Raw genomic sequence first — 22,516 nt, forward strand, 5'->3', positions numbered from 1 at the left:
CTTCTCACAGCATGATGAGATGTGTCAGCCCCCAGCAATAGGAGGGACTTCAGCAGAGCGTGGTGATTTGTGCTGTTTGTTATCCTTCTCATTTGGGAATCCCAGCCAGCCTGTGGTGGGCCAGCACCAGCAGTACTGCATCAGTGTAAGCACTGCTGGGGCTCCTTTTGCCTCTTGTCACTAAACAGCCTGGAGAACGAGCAAGGTGTGACTTGAGCAGAATGTTACAGAGCAGCAAATCCGTCTGCTTGTCCGGGTGTCTTGTAGGAGCCTCCCCCACTCCCTCCAGACCAAGCACAGAGCCAAGCAATGGGCTAATTAGTGACATGCTGGGAAAGAAAAGCTTCATGTGTGCATGTGTATTTGTTTTAAAGTAGTAGTATATTAAATTAATAGAAATTTTTCTGTGGCGAGCACTGTAGAGTTTCACTGTAGTAGGAAAATACAATAAAATTCAGCAAGTAATTTTTCACTTTGGGAGGAGGAGTGGAAAATGATTGTCATCTCTAGAGCTTGAAAAGGCTCAGATTTACAGTTAGCATTGCTGTGTTATTGCTCTCAGGCTGAAAATCCTGGAAGCTGTTTAAGCAGTGCCATATGTCCTTCTGAATTGTCCAGCAAAAAACAATGAGGGCCAGGGGAAAACCCCTAAAACGATAAAGCTCTTTTCAGAGCCACATCTGGACTTAATAAATGCAAGCACACATTGTATAATTTAATGTATCTGCTTAAATTAGATTCCAAACACAAGAGTACAAGGCCTGCCATGTTGTGTTTGGTGCAAAAAGGATTTTCTTAACATATTTATTTTTCTCATGTAAGTCTGATTGTGACCTTGTTAAAAAAACTGCTAGCCATGCAGTTAATGCAGCTGGAAATAAGAAACCTGTTCTCTGCAATACTGCTGTTTAAAGCTGGTAAGCTACCAGGTGTGGTGGTTGTGTGTATTTGTTCTATTTTCCCTTTTAACATGAACACACAAGTACTGAAATCTGGTCTTTTTCCCTGGCTCTGATATGGAAAAAGGCCCTGGGTCAGTACCTGTGACCTGTGGCACCATGGGCAAGGGCTGCTTTTGGCAATTGCCCCAAAATGAGGAAAACCTTTAAAGAAAGTTCACAGCTTATGAGCCAGAAAACAGGCAGACAAGTAGGCTTTGCCCCACTCCTGGAAAGGGGTAGGAGGGTTGGCTATTTCTGTCCAACTCTGTGAAAAACAGCTGAGGAGAGCAGCCTATTTATAGTAGTTCTCAGTTGTCCATAGGAACATGTGCATCTCCAGTGGAAATCTTTAGGGATCTGAAAACTAAGAAGGCTGAAAACTCAGATGGCATTAGACTGAAGAATTAGCTTTTGGCTGCCTTTCATGTAAGAAAATGACACCAGGATTGATTAGAAAAGCTAAGATGCACTTACAAGTTGTAGTTGCAATTGTGTTATGATTGTTCTGGGGAGAAAGCAGAGACTGTGGTGAGAAAACTCATCCTGGGGTGTATGTGTAGACTTCCATTTCACTTGTGCATGGCAGGAGAGCAGTGTTAAGTCTTTTTTTTTCCTTATGTCCTAATGTCTGTGGTTTTCTTCAAAGCATGCCCATTGAAAATCTAAATACTCTAGAGCTCATACTTGTTCCTCTTAATCAGATCTGTCTTCCACTGGGTTGGCTGAGGTACATCTGCAGCCTCCTAGTTTCCCTGAGTTCCCATTTTCTGTCAGTGAACATATGATATAGAGGATGCTTCAGAAAACTTACATTTGCTACACTTTAAACAGAGAAACAGCATTTTTATTTCAAACTTCCTTTGGGTATTTTTCCAGTTGGAGGAGGGTGGTTCCTTGTGTTGGCTGCCCTGCTCCCACCTCCAGCATGTTTTGGATGGAGACTAACTGTAGCTGAGTTCTCCAGGTGGAGAAGGGCAGAAGGAGACCTGGTGCTTCAGGCTCTGTGGTGGCTGAGTCTGCAAGGCTAAAAGAAAAGGGAAATCCACCTCTTGTCTTGGTTAAATCACAAGAAGTAGTTGGGAGAGGAAATGGGACTGTTATTTCTGTATTGTCACTATGAAACTGAAGATGTAGTTTGAGGAACTATATGAGGAAGTACAAACATAGCACTTAACAGAGTTTTAAAAGCAACATTCTTCTGATATTGACTCAAGTAATGCAGAAATTTACCCAACAAAGATGAGTGCACCAAAATGGACACACACCCTCCTCATCCATCCAACTCCCCAACTATGTGAATTTAATCGATTTCTCTTGACAGACTAAAGTTTCTCTCTCTGTAAGAATTGAAACATGATGTTCTATTTCACAAGTCTGCTGCAGCATTCCTCATGGTCTTCCAAAGTAATTGGTTTTTTTGCTGTAGGAAGGGAGATGTCCATGTTTATTTGATAGGATCAATAGAACTGTTCTAGTGGGCTTTAATTCCTGGTGTCAAAATATGCTGTGCTGAAGCTGTGGCAGAACTGTGCCTCTGCAGTATCAAATGCAGCTATTCAAGGCTGCTGTAGCAAACATTTTTCAGCACTTCTGATTAGAAATACTGCCATGGAAAGAATATTTATTCAATGATACCTGCTGCTTGTTTGCTACACTTAAATACTCTTCGTGAATATTTTTTTTAATGTTTGTCTTAGAAGTTGACATGTAGGCTGCTGGCAATAGGATTGTGCTGTAAAACTGCTTGAAATTACTATGATTTCTTTTACAGAATGAAAAACAGCAGCAGCCACAAAATTGAGTGGGTGAAATAGGTATATGTGTCTGGGCACGTGTCAGCCCATAACTCACCACTGGTGCTGAGTGTTTGCAAACTGTTGGAACCTCAGAGGGGATCTGTAGTCTCTGTTTGCTCCATTTGGCTGCTTGGTCAATCCCATGAGTTTGGAAGTTGCTGCCCTCTTCCTTACTGAGGCTGATGGGTCTGTGTTTGAATCACCATTTTCAGAGTTTGGGTAGGTAACATTCCCAGTGTTCTCTGCTGCCCTGCCACAGCTGCAATGAGAAGGTTGTACCTGTGTCACCTTGGAATGCACACAATTCTTGGCTTGAAATACTGTGCAGAAATTACACTCCAAGGAGCCTGTTCTATCTTCTCAGGGGTTTAAGGCAGAGCATTTCACTCTTGCTATTCCAGGTTAAATTTAAGGGTGTGCCCTCTTCCATCCCCCGCTGTTCTCTCTGTTACCCACCTCCCCCATAGCTCCCTTCACTTTTATTTTTCTCCTTTGTAGTTGTGCTCAGAGAATTTAGCAGTGCTGTGGGAAAAAACCCTTGAAGCTCAGAGCCTGTTCTGTAGTCAAAAGAGGGCTGTGGCTGCCCATGAACACATCTCTGCATGAGGGATCCCTTCTCCCCTTGCCCCTCAACAGGCAGGACACACAGCAAGAGTGGAGAAAATGCAAGGGCAAATGCTTGGGGAAGCAGAGTTGAGGTGAAAAAAGTAGTTAAGGGATTGACACTGAAAAGACACTGGGGATTGTCACTTCTTCATAGGTCCAGTGTGGACAGATGTTACATTAAAAAAAATCCTCTTCAGATTCTGTAGAGCAAGAGGCTTGATTTAAAGTAAAAACTACTGCTTTTTTTTTTTTTTTTTTTTTTTTTCTTAATTAAGCCACACATTCTAATAAATTAAAAGCCAGTGAAAATTTAAGACTCTAAAAGTTTCACAGCTCCATTGATATTTTATATAAATACCAAATCTAAAGTTAGAAACTTATGTTCACAGGCTTAGAAAGCCTTTCAAAAGACTTTTATGGTTATTTTTTTAATAGGGCTTGATAGTTCGACTAGTGTGAGGTTAATAAGCCTTTTTTTGTTTGTGTGATTATTCAGCATTCAAATACAGCACATTAGTGATTGTGGCCTTATGCATTATGGATGAAGTCCTTGCTGTTAATACAGATCTTACCTCTGAGCCAGTCAAAGCCTTTATTTAGTGATACAAAAGAAGAAAATGAGAAGGGTGGGTTGTGTGTCACACAGGCACATTTGAACTTCATTAATACCCAAATGTGCATTTGCAATCCAAGGCAGAGCTCTAAAACTGATCCTGGGGGTGTGCTGCTCAGGGATGAGGGTTGGGTTTTCCAGGACCACACCTGGGGGTTTGCAGGGCTCACACCTGGGACTTGCAGGGGTCATACCCAGGGTCACAGGATGTCAGAGCTCTGGCACTGCTGTGCTCAGGTGGCTTCATTTGTCCACTGGCAGTGTGCCTTCAGTGCTGCACGGTGTGCTCTTCAGCCCATGTGTGCCTTATATGTTTTTTCCAGATTGTTTCTTCACCTTTTTCCCCCACCAGTTGTTTCCAAGAATTCCTGTGTCTTTTGGGTTGTTGTTCTGAACAGTACTGTTCTAGCTTCCATTTTTTTCAGGGAGGGAGCAACTGGAAGAGGAGCTGGGAGCTGGGATGTTTCACCTGGACAAAAGGAGGCTCATGGGGACCTTATCTCTCTCTACAGCTTCCTGAGAGGAGGTTGTAACCAGGTGGCAGTCAGTCTCTTCTCCCAGGTATCAAGCCACAGGACAAGAGGAGATTGCCTGGAGTTGTGCCAGGGGAGCTGTAGACTGGATATGAGGACAAATGTGTGGATGTGGCATTTGGGGCCAGGTTTTAGTGGTGAACATGGTGTGCTGGGTTCACAATCAGATTCAATGATCTTAGAAGCCTTTTCCAACCTTAATGATTCTGTGAATCTGTGAAGCTCACATTCCTCACAGGCTTTCAGAGGCCTGAGTGTTCTGCTCTGTGCTAGGCAGCCTTGTTACTGCTCTGGTAGGAGCAGAAAGGGGTGGGGGGAAAGGTGGAAGTGGATAAATAACTTTTTGTACTCTCTGACATGCGTGTTTGCTTTTCTTTACCCATCAGCATAAGGTTACTTACAGTGGGGTTGCTGTTTTTCATTTCTTCTGTGTGGCTGCATTTCTATTTGACTGTTTTAAATAGTATGTTTGCATGGGGCTGAAAGAACCTTCTGTATTATAAAAGATGAAAACTTCAGCTCTCTGTTAACTCAGAAAATGGAGACTAACATGGCTACTTGTGCTGCTGCTTCTCAGGCTGTTTGGAGCTACAAGGGAAAACAGCAATGGAAACTGGTTTTATTGCCTGTCTTTCTGGTTTTAGGTAATGTTGATTCTTTTTCATGGATAAATGTGTTTCTTCTAGGTAAACAGTGTTGCTACCTTTTGTATCTCAAGCTGAAAGTAGGACTGCAGGAGGGAGAGGAATTGATAATGAAGTGATTTAGTGTTTAATTTGGTGTTCTTTCTACATGAATTGCACTTTGTTGTGTGTTTGGTTTTCTGCTGTACTGAATTCTGTCAAATTCATGTCAGTTTTGTAGCCCTAATGTGTATCTGGCTCCCTGCTTAGGCTTCCGAGCACAATAGCTGATTTGGTAAACTTGACATTTTTCCAGAGGGGATTAGTTGCTATGTAGAAATTGTTATGATCATTCCACTGAAAGCACTTCTGAGAATTTCTCTTTCTTGCTTGGAAACTACTTGTCTAATATTTGGGGGGTTTATATATTTTGTGGCATTCAGGAGCTTGGTTGGGGGGACAATTAACTTTTTTGCTCTTTATATAGGTCGTAATTAATGTACACTGGAAATAAAACCATACTCATAGTGTTTGAGATGCCACTGGGTTTGTTCTTAAACACATTTCTTAGTCAATTTGTTGACTTCATTTTAGAATGTGGTCTTCAGGTTCTGTGGTATGATTTACAATAAAGGTTCCTGCAGCTTTTTTTGTTTAGTTAAACTTAGTATCAGAGTTTGGATTTTATTTCTTTTGAATTGTGTTGACTTAAAACAGTAATTTGAGTTTGGAGCTGCAAGAATTCTTGGAGTGATTCTGCAGAAGTATTTAGGTGTGATATTGTGTGACCAGTGCCTCTCTGGCACTGGCAGCAGTTGCTGTTTGGCTGTTCCATCAGGTCTTACTTTTGTCTGATATCAGCCCATGTATTTAGTTTTGCTTCATGTTTCAAACAATTTTAGCCTGGTGGGACCCTGGGAAGAGTTGCATTATCTCTTTCCTTTTATTGTTTCTGTAACTTACTACTTTTTTTTCCTCACTATAACTTCTTCAAAATTATTGTTTCAAAGTAGTTTTTATGTAGCTGCTTTAGTTATAAAAATAAGTTTATGAATATTGGGAAATAAAATGTGTTCTCTTTCCCTTTCTGTTGTCAAGCAACCTCTGTAATAATATGTGCATATTCTTTATAGTTTCAGTGTTGGCAAAGCTTCCAGTTATATGATGAAATATGTTTCAGATCTATTTTATTAACAGCTCTGGCTGTGGCAAATGCACATCAAAATCATCTGTTACATTTCTGGTTTACATTGTTGTATTGCTGTCTAGTGAAACATGAGCTTTGAAAGGCACAGCAGTGGAAAAATCCTGCCTGAAACCTCTCTTAATCATAGATTTAAGTATGACTGTGTGCACACTGGCAGACTTCTGTTTTGGGCAAGGGCATGTTGCTGTGAACTAATAGAGAAATTCACATAAAATACTGCTAAGCTGTGAAAAACAATGTGAAAACTGTGTAGCAGTATTCTGACCTTGTAATGATTTACAGCTGGAAGAGCAAAACTGAGTATGGAAAAAAGACAAATTCAGCTTCATGTGAGAGGCTTTTTAAAATTTATTTTTATATATTTTTTCCCTTTCCTCTCTGAGCTGTATCAGTTCAATACTGGTTGTAGTTTTGCTCCTTGCAAATGGACCAGAAAACCCATGTGAGAGACAGAGGTGGGATTGACAATGCAGAGGAGGACTTTGAGTAGGGAAATACTTGGATACAGGAAGACAGTCAGCTCTTCTTCAAAGAGCTTTGGAGAACTGCTCTGTGTGAGCAGTTTCTGTACAGGGAGTACAAAAATGAAGGACCTAACTGAGCCTGCTGTGCAAAGGGAGCTGGAGAGGATGAGGTGTGTGAAGCAGGACTGGAGAGCCAGGAAATGGATAAATGGAGACAGCAATGAAGGCCAAGTGCTTGAAATGAGAAGGGAGGGAGAAAGGAGAGAACATCATAAATATATGAGGCACTAATGTCCAGGGAATGGCAGGAGATGAGGAAATAATTGAGAAACAACTAAGAGCATGGAAAATACCTCTCTTGTTTCAGCAGCCAGAAATACAGAGAGGATGTGTCACTTGGGATCCTCATCCCAAAGCTCTGAAACTGCAGGAATGTTCCAGCTTCTGAGGAGCTGGAACAAGGGGTGAGGACCAGTGTGGCTGGGTGAGCTCTTCAGGATGGCTGTTCTGAGCAGCTCCAGCTGGGATTCATCTCCTTCTTGTGTTGTCAATCTTCCCTGTTGTCCCCCTCATCCCTCCTATCCCCATTCCCTCAACTCTGAAATACTTGTTATTTTCATGTTTATGCATCTGGTGGAGATTTTTAGGAGACTGCAGACGCTGGTGCCCTGTTCATGTAATTCCTTTTTCTATTTAGCTACATTAAATAGATGACTCATGTGTTTGTATAGGTAGTTTGATTGATTGCCATTATTTTCACCCAATGTGTGTTATTTCCAGTGTGTTAAGAGCAAATACTGCTTATCATGTCTTTCCTTCTCCCTTATATAAGCCAGGCATATTCACTGTACAATAAGGACAAGTTTTACCACCTATGATGTGAACTATTGATATTTCTAATATCTGAGTCCATTTCCAGTCCACAAAATAGTCTTAAGTTGTACCCATAGCTGCTGTACTGACTTAAGAGTCTCCTTTAAAAGTGTTCTTTCAGTTGCTTTTTAAACTGCAAACACCTATTCTTGCAGTCTTGCAGGTGTTATTTTTATTATTCAATTTTATTCTTAGTGTTCTATGTTATTCTTAGTATTCAATGTTGTTCTTAATCTTCAGTGTTACTTTTAATATTTTAAAGAGAATAGATGCTTCTCTGTAAGATTTAGTGGCTTTCCTTATTCCTAAATTTGTCTGGCAGTGTTATGGTATTTATCAAACCAGTTTGATTAGAAATGAACTTGCTTTCTGCAAACAAGGTATTTGGCCTCAGGAATCATAGGCAGTTGATTAAAAAAGTTGATGTATACATCTCTTGACTTCTGACCTTAATGGTCTCAGTACAAAAATGGGATCTGTTCAGGGTTTTTGTGATCAAAACTGCCTTAGATAAAAAAAATAGGGTTTTTATTTTGCTTTTAAATCTCCCAACCAAAATTTAGGATCAGAGTTAACTTGGAGTTTTTGCTATTGGGATATGGTTTCCCCTGTCTGCTGAAAAGCAAAATCTGAAACATCTTAATGAAAAATTTCAAGTCACTGCACTTGGCAGGTATTGGCCTTGTCAACAGCACTAGCAAGGCTATGGAAAATGTTGGTTTCTGGTTTTGGCAAAGAGTAACCACATAAAAATATTTGAAGTGTAATGTATTGTAGTGTAAGAATGAACAGCGTGTGTTTATTACTGGCTATGTGTTCTTAAAATCTGTGTGTTTTGCTTTGGTTTGCTGTCTTCATTGGTTTTCCTGGTCTGTACAACTATTGTGGAACAAATTCACCTCTGAAATTGGAACTGGGAGTCAAGATGAAACTGAGGGATCAACCCAGAAAATTTAGTAAAATTTTGCTTTGAAATTTGTTCTTTCCTTCCCTTCCTTCCCTTCCTTCCCTTCCTTCCCTTCCTTCCTTTCCTTCCTTTCCTTCCTTTCCTTCCTCTCAAGATAGAAGACTAATGGGGTAAAAATATGTACACTTTTCCTCCTCTTTTTCACCTCTAAAGCTTCTGATTAAAATTCCAGAAAACACAATAGAATAGAGGCATTTGTTATTACAAGTGTAGTCTGGTAAGACTCATAAATTAACTGATGCTGTCACATCAAGACAGGATCATTATTACTCTGACCTTACATTTAGATATACTTTCAGCTACATCTCAGAAGACCTCATGGTGGTATTTTTATTAATTTCTCCTCTTTGTGTATTTATTGAATTTCTTTCTGTTTCAGATTTTTAAGGTAATCTCAGTTTCATTCCAAGAAATACATTTTCTTTTTTTTTTTTTTTTTTTTTTTTTTTTGATAAGCCAGATTGTTTAAGGTTGACAAAGTAGCAATGTAAGGGCAGGGATTAGTGAGGAAAATTATGAATAATCCAGTCCTTCAATCTTGACTACTTTGTTTTCCCAGTGGTTTGTAGTGCCTCATCATAACTGATGTGCTTCAATGTCAGTTTTTAAGTTAAAATTATGAGAGACAGCCAGACCTATTGTGACACTTTTTCTGTGGCTCATGCTGAGAGACTGCTAGAAAAAGCCAGAAGAGTGCAAGAAGGGTTGTTCTACCTCCAGGTCTGTTCCTGAAGTCTTAGCCAAGCATTGACTTAGTCAAAGAGATCTTCTGGGCTATGTAAGTCAGAACAAAAAATAAATCAAAATGAAGTTGTTGCATACTTTTGAGAGACATCCTTTCATGATACCATAGTCTTTGTACATAATTACTTAAAAATAATGATAAAATGTCACAATTCTCTATGTCCCTAAAGTCTGCTGAAAGTGTGTGGTGTGTGTGTTGTGTCTTTCAGTGCATTTGATCCCAGTAAACCCTGTCAGGGAAGATGGGCTGAACCCTAAGAGCCGGAAGAGAATAATGCCTGATCTGCTGACGGAGCCTCCTGCCATAGACCCCCTTTATGAAGCTCAGGTTTACTGCAATATTCCCACCATTGCTGAGCACAGCATGGAAGGTGAGCTTTGGGAGGGCAGACCTCAGGTTAGCTGCTTGTTTCTGTGCTGTTGTTAGAAATGATAGCTCTGTGCATTGTCAGTTCATTGCTGCTTGGATGAGGTGGAGCAAATGCCAGCTGGTCACTGAATTCCATTACATCCTTCAAAACATCCTGCTGCTCTTTCCTTCCCTCTGTATCCTCTTTGTTGTCTTGATTTTTGGAAATTGTTCTGTGTCCAGCCAATAGTCAGCTAAAGGACTAAAACTGAAAGGGTTGGGAGAGGTTTAGATGTTAAATATTTGAATTGTAATTCTTGTTGCACGTCAGCTGCATTTCAAACAGTTGACTTGGAATTCAGGAAGAAAAACCCCACAGAAGTAATTAATTTTGGAATTCCAAGCCATTAGACATGGTCAGCTAGAAGGCATATTTGCATTCTTTACTCCACAGCAGCTGCAGCAAGTTTAAATGAAATCCTTCATTAGCATATCCTGCTAATGGTTATCAAATAAATCACAAACTAGTATGTCAAAAATATCCAGATTAGACATGCTGCAAAATCCATCGTTACGATGGGCACCAGAAGAGAGGCATTATAGAAGTGTAATAACCTTTTTATGTTGACAGAGTTCAGTGCTTGAATAATGCTTTGTGTGGTTGGTGGGCTTCAGATGTATTGTGGAGATGTGCTAAGAACCTCAGTCTTGTATAACTTGTCTTACAATGTGAAGTGAAATCTTTCTTGGGTTGGCAGATTGTAATTTCCTAGGGGTGTTTTCTTTCATTGCAATACCAAAGCAAGCTAATGATATCTGCTTTTTTTTATGAAAGAAAGTGGACGCAGGTAACACTTTTTTGTTGTTGTTATGTTTTGATTTCTCTTTCTTCCCTTAAGGTCATGCCCCTCATTATTTTAAGCTGGTGTCAGTTCAAGTGCTGATTCGACATGGTGACAGGTATCCTCTGTATGCCATTCCCAAGACAAAGAGACCTGACATTGACTGTATGTTGGTGCCCAGCAGGTAAAATTCTTGGAGTTTGTCTTTACTAAGGTCTTTTTTTGCTTGAGAATCATTTTTTTCCCCTTCAGGAAACAATTTGTGCAGCCTGAAGTACATTGTGACTTCTGACTATTGTATATTGCCATGGTTTAAAAAACCAAGCCCTGGATCAGTGGTGCACAGTATTTGCTTCGAGACAAGAACTATTACATGTTACCAGTTCAGACCAGAGTAAGCTCTTCATATTTCTTTAAAAAGCAAAAGCTATTTACTTGGATATTTAGGTTGCCAATCCTCTTATCTCAGTTTCTACATTTTGAACATATAAGTGCATTGTTTAAGATGATCTTTTCCATTTCAGCTCAGCACGCTTCCCTTCATCTGAATACAAAAAGCTCTCAGGCAGTTCAGCACAATAATAAAATTGGTATTTGTCTTTTATATTATTTTTTTTTTTTTTTACTCTTCAGAAATATAAGCTATCAGAGTTTTTCCTTAATGATTTGCATCAAAATTTGGGAAAAAAATGGGAGTTGTACATTTAACTATTAAAATACAAGTTAACAGAAAGTGCTACTGTTTGCTACTTGACAGCTGCCCTTTCCTTTAGTTACCTCTCTCTGTTTAGACCTGTCACAAGTTAGTTATTTGTGTCTAAGTGCCACTAAAACATCATTTTCCTTTCTGTTTCAGTATAGTGCTTTTGTCTAACATCATGTCTTTGTAGGTTGCTGAAAACCTACTGCTGTTTTCACACCTGAATCACCTTGACCTGCAGATATGATCTGAATTGCTTCCTTGTGGCAGAACCTTCCTTTTTTGTTTAGATTCTACTCACTGATACAGATGAATTATATTATATAGCAGTAGAAAAAACCAGTGATGATGTAATTTCCCAGCCTTTGCCATGGCTGGTTTGATTACATGTAATTGCTTTTACGTAGGATGATGATGATGATTTTTCAACAGAGGACTTACCAGTGAACCTACTGAATACTTGAAATTAAGAGAAAAATAAGATACATTAGTAAAACCTCTGGGTAAATCTACCCTCTCATGCTGCTGTCCCCTCAGCAGTGTCAGGTGTGGAGATTTCAGTGGCTGAACACCATGTGTGTTGTGTTCCTGCATACATTACTCAGGAAAAGAGGCACAAAGCAGTGCAGATGGACCACAAATGCCTTTTTCCAGAATGGCATGGGATCTTCCCTGTCTTTAATTCCACACCAGAAAAGCAAGAACATTATTTTTTTACTCACAAATGGCTTTACTCTGTTGTGCTGGATGTACATTTCACCTTAGTGCCTGGGAGGATCATGGAGCAGATCTTCATGGAAGGAATTTTTGGCAAGTGCAAGGCGAGGGGAGAGATGTGGGTTGGAAGGGTGGGCTGTTCAGTGGATGAGGAATTGGCTCAATGGATGCAGAGGTGATGAGGAGCTCTGGGTCCATGGAGGCAGTGATGAGTGGTGTCCCTCAGGGCTCTGGGGCCAGTGCTCTGCAGTACCTTCATTGCTAACAAGGACAGTGGAATTGAGTGCACTCTCAGCAAGTTCACAGCGACAAGAAATTTGTGTCCAGCTTGAGGAGTGGGTCTGTGAGAAACTCAAGAGGGTCATGAAGTTCAAGAGGCTCACCTGGCTCAGGGCAGTCCCAGACATGGGTACAGACTGGGAGGAATCACTGAGAGCAGCCCTGCAGGGACTTGAGGGTTCTGGTGGATGAAAAACTGAGCACGAGGCAGCAGTGTGCACTGGCAGCCCAAGAGACTGACATTGGCTGCTGCTTCTCTGTGTTCACACTTCAGCTTCCACCAAAATGCCTGTTTTGTTAAGAGGGGTCAGCCAGGGGTCTGGTCCAATGTCCTTCAGGAGAAGTTGGATTTCCTTGAGAGGTACCTAGCCCCAGAAGCACTCTGTGCCCACTGCAAACTGAGTGGCTTCCTGAAATGAGGTAGGCATACCTGAGATTGCAGAGAGGAGACCAGACTTAGTTACCTCTGCCATAGAGTAGAGTGGGAGTTATTTTAATAAAAAAAAAATTTTCTAACAGGATGGAAAATTAAATGCTTGCTAATAGCTATGATAACATTTTTAATGACCTACCTATAAGGACTCAAATCATTTTCAGCATGAAATACTAAGTAGAGAAATATGATCCAGATTTCTGTTGAAGTTCCTAAAGGTTCTGATCTTTCTTAGTATCTGTTATGTTAAAATGGATATGAGAAAGCTTTATTGAAAAGATGTTAGTGCAAGCGACAGTGTTATGTGAGTAGCTCTGTTTCTCAGTATTAGTGTGCCACATGAGACCTCAGTTTTGTATTTGTCAGAAAAGCTATCCATCAAAGGCAAGGAAGTGGTGTGGCTTTGACCACATGTTGGTCAGAGAATACCCAAGTGGAGCAGTTGAGAGGGCACAGCCAGGCTCTGAGGAGGCCAGAGGGGGGATACCCATGGCTCTCAGATTTGTGAAGCATTAGAGCATCACTGTGTGAATGACACATCCCTTACCACTCAGTCACTGAAAGACCTTGTCTCCTCAAGAACAAAATTTCTGTAAAAGAGCATCTCCTCTCCTAATTTAGGGCAGCAGAAAGATTAAAGGAGTTGGCTCTGCACCATTCTGTCCAGATGTGTTAAAGCTGACCTTACTGAATAAAGCTAGAATTAAGCCATTGTTTTGAATGGAACATTCATTACTTCAGCATCAGGAAGTTATTTGCTGTGTTTGGCTGTGAGGCTTATATTCCTTTGTGATGTAAATTTGGTGCTTGATTGTAAATGTATTTATATGGGGAGTGTGACAGGGTCTGTAATCACTGCCTTTGAACTTTGCTGCTGTACAGTTGGGATGTCTGATGGAAAGTCTGGCTTGTTTAAGCTTTCTGGACTTACAACATCAGATAAGCAAGCTGCTCCTATGCAGGCTGCTCTTTATTTGACTTGGCATTCAGCTGATGGAATTCATTAATTAAGCAGATTATGCCACAGCCCCATGGACTTCTAAGGGATATGCAAAATAGCCTTGAGGTCACGCTTGGGTTTTGTGAATTATGGATTGTGACATATAAGTGTGGAATGAATATAAGCAAATGGATTAAATGCTTTGGAGATTTCTTCCATCTAAAACTTCAATTAATATTATTGTTATCATTTTTATTGTTCTGGATGCAACTTTCCAAAGGGAACCAAATAATGCATACTTTTTTTTCTGCAAGAAAATTACTTGAATGATGTTATGAAAATCCTTCATTGTAGTGTTTGCTAATGGGGGAAATAAATTAATCCCACACATTTTTTTTCTTATGTAGCTCACATTTATAATGTCAAAAGTAAAAAATATGCAGTGTTTCTTCACTGAGTTTGTACATGAGAGAGAAGAAATGCTTTTTGGAAGATGCTAAAATGATTTCAGAAGACTGCTATAATTTGATAGTAAGCTGGGTTAATTAGCATATACTTGAAGACATTTTGAGAGGTGTTGATGTTAATCATAAGAAGCTTAGTAACAAATACTGAAATTTTAGGTTCAATATGCACATGTTTTGAAACTGCCACAAAAATGAGCTGGGAGGTGGGAGATGAGGCAAGTATCATACTGTGAGCTAAAGGGAGGGTGGATTTCACTTGGAGTGAGGTCAGAGGGGGATCCAGACCAGAACTGGGTGAGGAAAGGTCTCCTGAGACCTCTGCTGACTTTGGAGAGTCAGACAGCAGTGAAGTAGCTGGAACTACAGAGCCATGGAATGGTTTGGGCTGGAAGGGACCTCACAGATCCTCTCATTCCAAGCCCCTGCCAGGGAAGCACCGAGGAGTTTGTTACAAAAATGTACAAGCTGTGAGACCTTTATGAATAAATAATCCCCAACAGTACCACTACTGCCTTGGGTTCTCTTTTGTAGACTACACTGATCTGTAGTTGGGTTTAGTGGCTCTTTCCATTCATTTGTTTTCTGAAAAGCACACAGTGTAGTCCTTTGATCTCACACTTCTTTTTGCCTACTTGAACTTCACAGAAAACACATGTTATTTTTGCTTGAAATTCTAAAACTGTTTTTTTGCATTTTAAGTGAAGAGAAAGGGATTTGCTCTTGGTGTGGTTTGCAGGGAGAATCTTGTGTTGTATGATTACAGAAATGTCATGTTTGTGTGTCTGTAGCCTGATGGGGTCATGTTTACTCACTGAGTGATGCATTCAGGGCTCTGCAACTCCTTGTGAGAAGCCTGGTCCTCTCAGCTTTTGCCATGCATTTTTGTATCAACTCCTCAAGGAAAAAGGAAATTTTATTGAAGGATGCCAGCTCTGTTCCTGGCAGAAATATATAATATAGTTCAAATAGTTGTGCAGTATTTCTTTCCATGTACACTGGTTACGGTGTAGCAATAAAAGGTGATATTAAAGCATTTTAAGACCTTTGCAAATACCATATTTAAATGTTGATTAAAGATTTAAGTGCTGGTCCATTTTAATGATAGTGCATGAAAACCAGAGTGTTCAGTCTGGGATCTATTATCCCAGTGCTTAGGTTGTAAATAACAAAAAAGATCAGCTGAATTAATTATTTGATGGAAAAGAAGCATCCTCATTTTTGTTACAGATAAAATTTATTCTATTGTACACAAAATCATAAAAAGGCAAAGTAACAGATTTTAAACAAGGGAACCAAATGCTCAACTTGGGAAGTGTGGCTATTGTTAGTGGGTTTAAATGAAAAGCTGTTCCATTTTCTGACAAAATTTGAAATATTTTTTATACTCCTACCTTTTGCAAATATGGTAGCTTGCCATTGTAAGGCCAGGAAAATTACAGAAGGCTGTCTCTTTAGTTCATTTTTATTTTCTGATTACTCTTATGGAAATAAAATTTTAAGGATAATTCAGTCTTTTCAGCTGTACAACTGAGCAATTTCCTTTGCTTCCTGCTCCAGCAGCCCCAGCAGCCTCAGCCGTGTTGCCTGGATACTCTATCTCCTGCAGCATCTGTAAATTGGCCAATTCAACAGGAGGATTCATATTCTAAATAAAAGCCAAGTCTTGGGGCAGGAGGGGGAGTGCTTTGTCAGCTGGGAGCCTGAGTGCTGCTGCAGGTCTTGCTGCTGAGAAAAATAGGTGTTTGTTTGCCCAGTTGTACAGGGGTGTCTGTTTAACAAGAAGGAATCTCTGAATTTCTATGCAGAAAGATGTCCAACACTCATATTTCATAATGCACTTCTTGTGGCATGTGCTTTTCTTGTGCTTACTTTAAATACAGTGTAATCCAAAGTTAAGTAACTTGCATCTCCATGTCTAATATTATTAATACACTGGAATATAAAATTATCAATTATCCTCTCTTTTGTAATTTTATCTTGAAAGTTAATTTATTTTGCCTTCCATTTTTTTCAGAAAAATCCTTTTGCAAAGTACAGATAAATACTTTTATTTCTTCTTCCCTTTCTTTCTTCCCACAAGTGATTGCTGGCAGTTTTATCAGCACAGATTTGATTCCATTAGAATTCTTTCAGGCTTTTTTGAGCAAAGCAGCAAAAGAAGCAGAATGGATAATGAAGTTCTTTTAGTTTTCTTTCACATGTTTTGTAGAACTTGTTAATTAAGTGAACAGAGTTTGAGGAAAATTTTGATTGTGAGTTTATTCATGTGTAGAGTTTTATAAAGTTCAACATTTAGAAAATTGGTGGTTCAGCCTGCTACCTCTGTAATAAGCTGAAAATGTAATTTGCTAATGAGTGTAATTTAATTTTCTCAACTTAATTTTTCCATTTTTGTATTTCACTGCTGGGTTGTGAAAACAGTGCAATGTACAAAATGTTCTGTTGGAAATTTTCATTTGGAGCTGGAGTAAGCTTCTAATGTTAATGGTACAAGAAGCCTCCACTGCTTGAGAAACATAAACCAGGTTTTGTTGCTTTCTCTGCTTTGCAAATACAAATCTTCAGTTGCCCTGTTAAAGTTACAATATACAGAAAAAGCTGTGGATTCAGAATATAATAAATGGGCTGATTTTCCTTTAATTTGAAGTAAAAATAAAAAATATTAGTCTGATTTTTAATCTTATTGTGCTTTTTGTCTCATTTTGCATTTTTTTCTTACTGGTACTTGTGGCATAATTGTAAGATTTTCTTGCCAGGATTTTTTTTTTTTTTTCTGAAGAGAACTTAAATACTGGAAAATTCAAGTTTTATAAAATGGTATGAGCTACCTTTCTTTTGACAGACACTGATTCTTATGAGCCCTCCTGCAGGCTATGAACAGAGGTGCTCTCACATGTGAGTGTTTCAATTGGCTCTTCTAAGTAAGCATGGATGTCTTTGTCCAGTAAACTTCAATTCCAGACACTCATTCCTGCTTCAGTGGTGTTATTGCTCCCTCTGGTGTGTCCTGCAACTCAGGTTTCTTTTTAAGACCTGAGGTTTTAATATCAAAAATAATTTAGCATTCTAACACATGTAAATATGAGCACTAAACACAAATCCCAGAGTTCTGTAAAAGATCCCTGACAAAATGTATTTTATATATATGTATGTTTAAGCAGCATGGAAATATATTAACTGTATTTAAGCTGAACACCCTATTAAGACAAGAACCATCTGGAGCAGGGCTGGATTGCCAAGCAGTTTCTGATTTAGTTCTGCACAAAATTAGAGAGGTGACTGTGTAACCTTTGATAGCTGCTGACATTTAACAAAGGAGTTTCCACTCATGTAATGCTTTTCTACTGTAGGAATGTGATCACAGATTTATTTTTTACAGGTTCAGATTACCTTTGGGTTACATTGTGGGCTTTTATGTACCTGTAGCTTTCTGCACAGCAGCACCACAGTGAGCTGAGTCTGTGGTGTATTTGTGGGGGATCTAAGCATTCTTTCACTGACTTGAACTCTATTTCAGTGAGTTAACTTGGATATTTTAGTGAATATCTCGTCCAGCTGCATTAATTATTTCCATGGTGGGAGTATCTGACTTGTCCAGCAGTGTTGGCCTCTTTCTTTCTGGATAAAAGTGCAGTACCCCAAACAAAGATTCCAGTTTTAATGGGGCCACTGGGTACTGCTTTCTAGTCCCACATATTTGAGACTACATGTGTTAGTTGATTTGAGGCTGAAGGAAGCAGAAATAAAAGCTGAGATTGTGGTCAGCATTGTGCATTACAAAATCTGAGAATTCCTTCAAGATCATCTACTTAATGTATTTTTATTTGAGCCCCTTTAGATTGCTACTGCCTTTAGCTGTGCTGTTAAAGAGCATTGGTACTCAGAAACTGGAGAGAGGTTTGGAGGTTTTTTAAAGTTTTTTTAAAAACACCTTTTTCATTTTAATTCATAACAGTATTAGTGACTGAATTCAAAGCAACCCTCAGAAATTGTTCCAAATTACTTAGTGAAAGGTATCATCACTTTAACATGACATCTGTTTCCCTGTGGTTCTTTGGTAGATAGTGAGTAGTTAGATTCCTTTTCCATACTTGCAGAAGTCCTGAGTAAGAGCAGATGTTGTGTCAGTGGGAAATGAGCTCACATCATGAAATTTCTGAGCTGACATACTTGGAGTACTTGACTCTTTTGAGCTGCTCTCCCATATGCTTTTGGAAGTTTTCACATTTTGTTTTTTTATCTCTCTAGGAAACCTTCTCATCCTCAGCTTGAAGCCTTCATTAAACACATGTCCAAAGGGTCTGCAGCCCAAATGGATGGTTCTCTGAGCAGCCTGCCTCACTTCCCCAGTCACTCTCTGTGTGAAATGGGAGAGCTTACACAGACAGGTGAGTTCCCCTGGCAGCTCTGTCTTCTCCTCTGCTCTGTTAAACACAGTTTGCTTTGAAAGGCATCTTCTGATTCTCTTTATATTGACATAAATGCTTTTTTGTGCAAGCTTGCCATGTTGATCATATCCTAGGCTATGCTGAGATAGGGATAAAGTATTTGACTCTCAGCTGTAAAAGTGGCAACAGTTTTAGAAACCGTGATTTGTCCTGTAGCTTGACAGTCCTGTTACACACTGGTCAATCTTGGCATCTCTTAACTTTCTTTGTAGCAAGTCAGAGCACCTTTCTTTCATGTTCTTCACACCTCAGAATTCCTCTGTTACCCTTGTGACAAGCAGCACTGCTCAGTCCCTCCTGAGGAAGACCTGGTGCTCTGTTACTGACAGGGCTGTGGTCCAGAGGGACCCTGTGTCCCCTGCAAGAGGTGCTGATGTAGCAGACAAACCTGATCCTTGTGTTATGGAAATGCTTTATACATCTGGTGCCTGCCAAGTCCTTGTGTATTCTGGGATCCCTTTGGAAGGAATCCTTGGCCAAGTCTTGCAAAGGGATATCAGGAGAAAGCAAGGCAGGACTGAAATTGCAACAGCACACGAATTGTGTCACTCAGGTGGCGTCTGGGGACTCCTGTGGCTTGCAGCATGGTATATAGAGGTGTTCTAGTGCATAAAGGGTTCGTGCCTGTTGCTTTGCTGCTGTGCAAGTGATGTGGATTCTGGAGCTGAGGTTTTGGCATGTGAGAAGGATACACTCTCCAGCTGGATAAAGGCAGAGCTTTAGCAGAAATTATCAAACAATTTAAATATTCCCTGAAGGAATATGGAGAAGGAAGCTTGAGGCAATTGTTACACCTCATTATTGTTTTGTGAGTTTACACACTCTGTGTATTTGTGTCTTGACTGCTGGTGGTTTTATTGGCTGCCATAAATTTTCAGGGGCACAGCATTCTCTGCCTGCCTGAAAACCTGACTGAGGTGCAGTCTTCAAAAACACCTTACTTTTATAATCATGTTAGACCCATTCAGTCTGTGCCTTAGTCCAAAGAATTAATATTAAACCACTGAGGTTTTAAACAAATTTTATGGAACCAACTTATTTTCTAATATTTCAGGTTAGTTCCTAGAATCTGTGAGATACTGAAGAATAGCAAGTTTCTCATGTTTCATGTAGTTTTCTTATTAGTCATCCTAAATGAAGTTCAGATTTGAAAGTTTATAACCTTTTAACAAATTGTTCATTTATCAGTAAGGCTACTAGCTGTAATTTTTTTTTTTTTTCATAACTGCAAAGATTCTAATCGTGTGTTGTAATTTCTGTCAAAATTCAGGGGTTGTACAACATCTGCGAAACGGACAGCTGCTCCGAGAGATTTACATCAACAAGCACAAGCTGCTCCCTGGGGACTGGGCAGCCAAGCAGCTCTACCTGGAGAGCACAGGGAAGAGCCGGACGCTGCAGAGCGCCCTGGCGCTGCTCTACACCTTCCTGCCAGATTTTGACTGGAAGAAAATTAACGTGAGGCACCAGTGGAGCAGCATTTTCTGCTCGGGGAGCTGCGACTGCCCCATGAGGAACCACTACCTAGAAGAGGAGCAGCGCAGGCAGTACAGCTTACGGGTGAAAAACAACGATCTGGAGAAAATCTACGTGGACATGGCGAGGATTGTGGGCATTCCCACCAGGCAGCTGAGAGCTTCCAACCCCATAGATTCTCTCTTGTGCTATTTCTGTCATAATGTCTCCTTTCCGTGTACCAAAGCTGGATGCATTAATATGGAGCACTTCAAAGTAATCAAGAGACACCAGTTGAAGGATGAGAGAGAAAGACAGGAAAAGAAACTTTACTTCTTGTATGCACTGTTGGCTACTCATCCTCTCCTCAACCAGACTGTCAATAGGCTGCAGCGCATTGCAGAAGGCAAGAAGGAAGAAGTGTTTGTTCTCTACTCTGCACATGATGTCACCTTGTCACCTGTTCTTAGTGCCTTGGGCATTACAGAGGCCAGATTTCCCAGGTTTGCTGCCAGATTGGTTTTTGAGCTGTGGCAGGATGGGAAGAGGCCCAAAGAACACTTTATCCGCATCCTGTACAATGGTGCTGACGTCACATTCCAGACCTCCTTTTGCAAGGATCATTACAAACGTTCCAGCAAGCCAATGTGCCCACTAGAAAAATTTGTCAACTTTGTCAAGAGGGATATGTTCTTAATTTTTAACAGTACAAGCTACTATGATGCATGTCATAGGAGAGCACTGTAGAGAAGGGAGGAGGCAGCGTTAATTTATGTCAGTGATCTGTTTTCTGGCAGAGGCACAGTTCAGTTTTCTTACTTCTTGTACGTTTATGTGTAAGTACAGGAGGGTAATGCTTGAAACGTTCTTCAGATGGGTTTATTTTCATTCAGGCTGCAGATGGCCTTCAGTAGAAGAACAAATGCCAAGGGTTATGTGTATGTATGTGCTCACAAATGCTGTTAACTGTTGTGATAAATCACTGCCCCTTGCTTGATTGTGAGAGCACAGACTTTGTGTTTCTCTGTTCCAGAGCAATACTTAGATAGCGTAAATTTAAAGCCAAACTATTTTTTTTTCCACCACCTCACAGTCATTTTAAGCAGTTCATGTCAGGGTCATTATGAATTCCAGGTGTCTGCGTTAAGGCATTTGTAAGGAATTTTTTGATGGCTTTACTCAGAGGAATCCTTCTAATACTATGGGGCAGGTCCTTAAAGCAAAGTGCATGTGTGTGTGTGTGAATACTTCCCTGAGCATGTACAAAGGAGCGTGTGCCTTTTGCACCTCACAGACCTGAGAACCCTTGGCTGCTGTTGCCAGTGCCAGAGAGGGGTGTACTGGAAAAGGGATACAAAACTCTACTCTGATCGCACTTTCAGCACTTTGAATAGTTCAAACACAGTCTAGAAACATGTAAAGGCCTTGTGATGTTAAAATAGCAAACACTAACACTACCACTAAACTTGAGTGAGAAATTAGGGTTAGAAATCAGTTTTATGGTGAAGTGTTGGGCTCTTTCCCATTGTGAACACGTTCAAGCTGTTGTGCTGTGGAACAAATCAGTATTTTAGGAATTTCTTTGTGGTGACTGCTTGAGACAGCTTGACTAAATACTGAGAAAACTTTGTAGTTGAGTTAGTATTTTTATGGACTAGGAAACTCTTATTTTGTAAGACCAGACTTGTACATACTGTACTGTGTATATTTATAACACAGTAGATCTTTCTTACTTGTTTAGTTTGTAAAGACTTGTGGAGGTCACTTTTTAGACTTTTTTTTTCCCTTGGTCAGGATGTTTAGACTTAAGAATAAACTGTAATGGGTAACTTGAACAATGAGTAGATATGAAAACTTCAGACTGCTTTCATCTCTGTAGGAGTAGTAAATTGAGAACCAATTTTTAATAGAATTCCTAGAAATTTTATAATGATGGGGGTTTTTTAACCTCTAGAAATAAATTAGTGTGTGAATTGTGATTCAATGGTGCTAGTTTGTCAAAGAAAACATAACATAAGTTCTCTGACTCTTGGTATTCCAGTCTCTCTGTTTTCAATGCTGCATTTGAACATGTTTCTTTAAATAAAATTCTGGGGTCTCTTTGTGTATTTGTTGTTATATTCGTTGTGACTTTCTTAGGCCTTTGGAGGAACAAGGTGGATATTGTTAAGGTGCTTGTTACATTTCTAACTTCTGTATTCAATCTGTTCTGGGCCCCAGTCTGGGCAGGAGCAAGTAAACATTTCATGAGTACTGAACTGGAAATCCTGATGGAATATTTGGGGCTTTTGTGCCACATTGGAGTGGTAACCTTTCTGTCTAAGAGACTGGATCTGCTTGTCACCATCCCTGCTTGTGTGCTGGAGGGCAAACAGGAAGAGACAGTCTGAAAGGTGAGCTGACTGTAGAAATTAGGTGAAGGGGACCTTTTGCCAATACAAGTAGCAGAGGTAGAGACCCCATAACTTTTCCTTTCTGTTGAGGTGGAACCTCCTGTGTTGTGCCCCCGCTGCCTCTTC

General features: G+C 40.0%; 1 protein-coding gene across 1 annotated transcript in view; it reads left to right on the top strand.

The window, feature by feature from the left end:
• PXYLP1 (2-phosphoxylose phosphatase 1) overlaps positions 1-22,105 on the top strand; it is a 47,562-nt gene extending 25,457 nt beyond the window's left edge. The window contains exons 3-6 of the mRNA XM_056499166.1: positions 9,577-9,738; positions 10,616-10,742; positions 18,343-18,482; positions 19,813-22,105. Of these exons, the coding sequence (XP_056355141.1) occupies positions 9,577-9,738; positions 10,616-10,742; positions 18,343-18,482; positions 19,813-20,744 (1,361 nt within the window). The 3' untranslated portion in view covers positions 20,745-22,105. The remainder of the gene's footprint in view (positions 1-9,576; positions 9,739-10,615; positions 10,743-18,342; positions 18,483-19,812) is intronic.
• Positions 22,106-22,516: the final 411 nt, after the last annotated feature.

Source organism: Oenanthe melanoleuca, chromosome 9 (assembly GCF_029582105.1).
Source record: "Oenanthe melanoleuca isolate GR-GAL-2019-014 chromosome 9, OMel1.0, whole genome shotgun sequence".
Lineage (NCBI taxonomy): Eukaryota > Metazoa > Chordata > Aves > Passeriformes > Muscicapidae > Oenanthe > Oenanthe melanoleuca.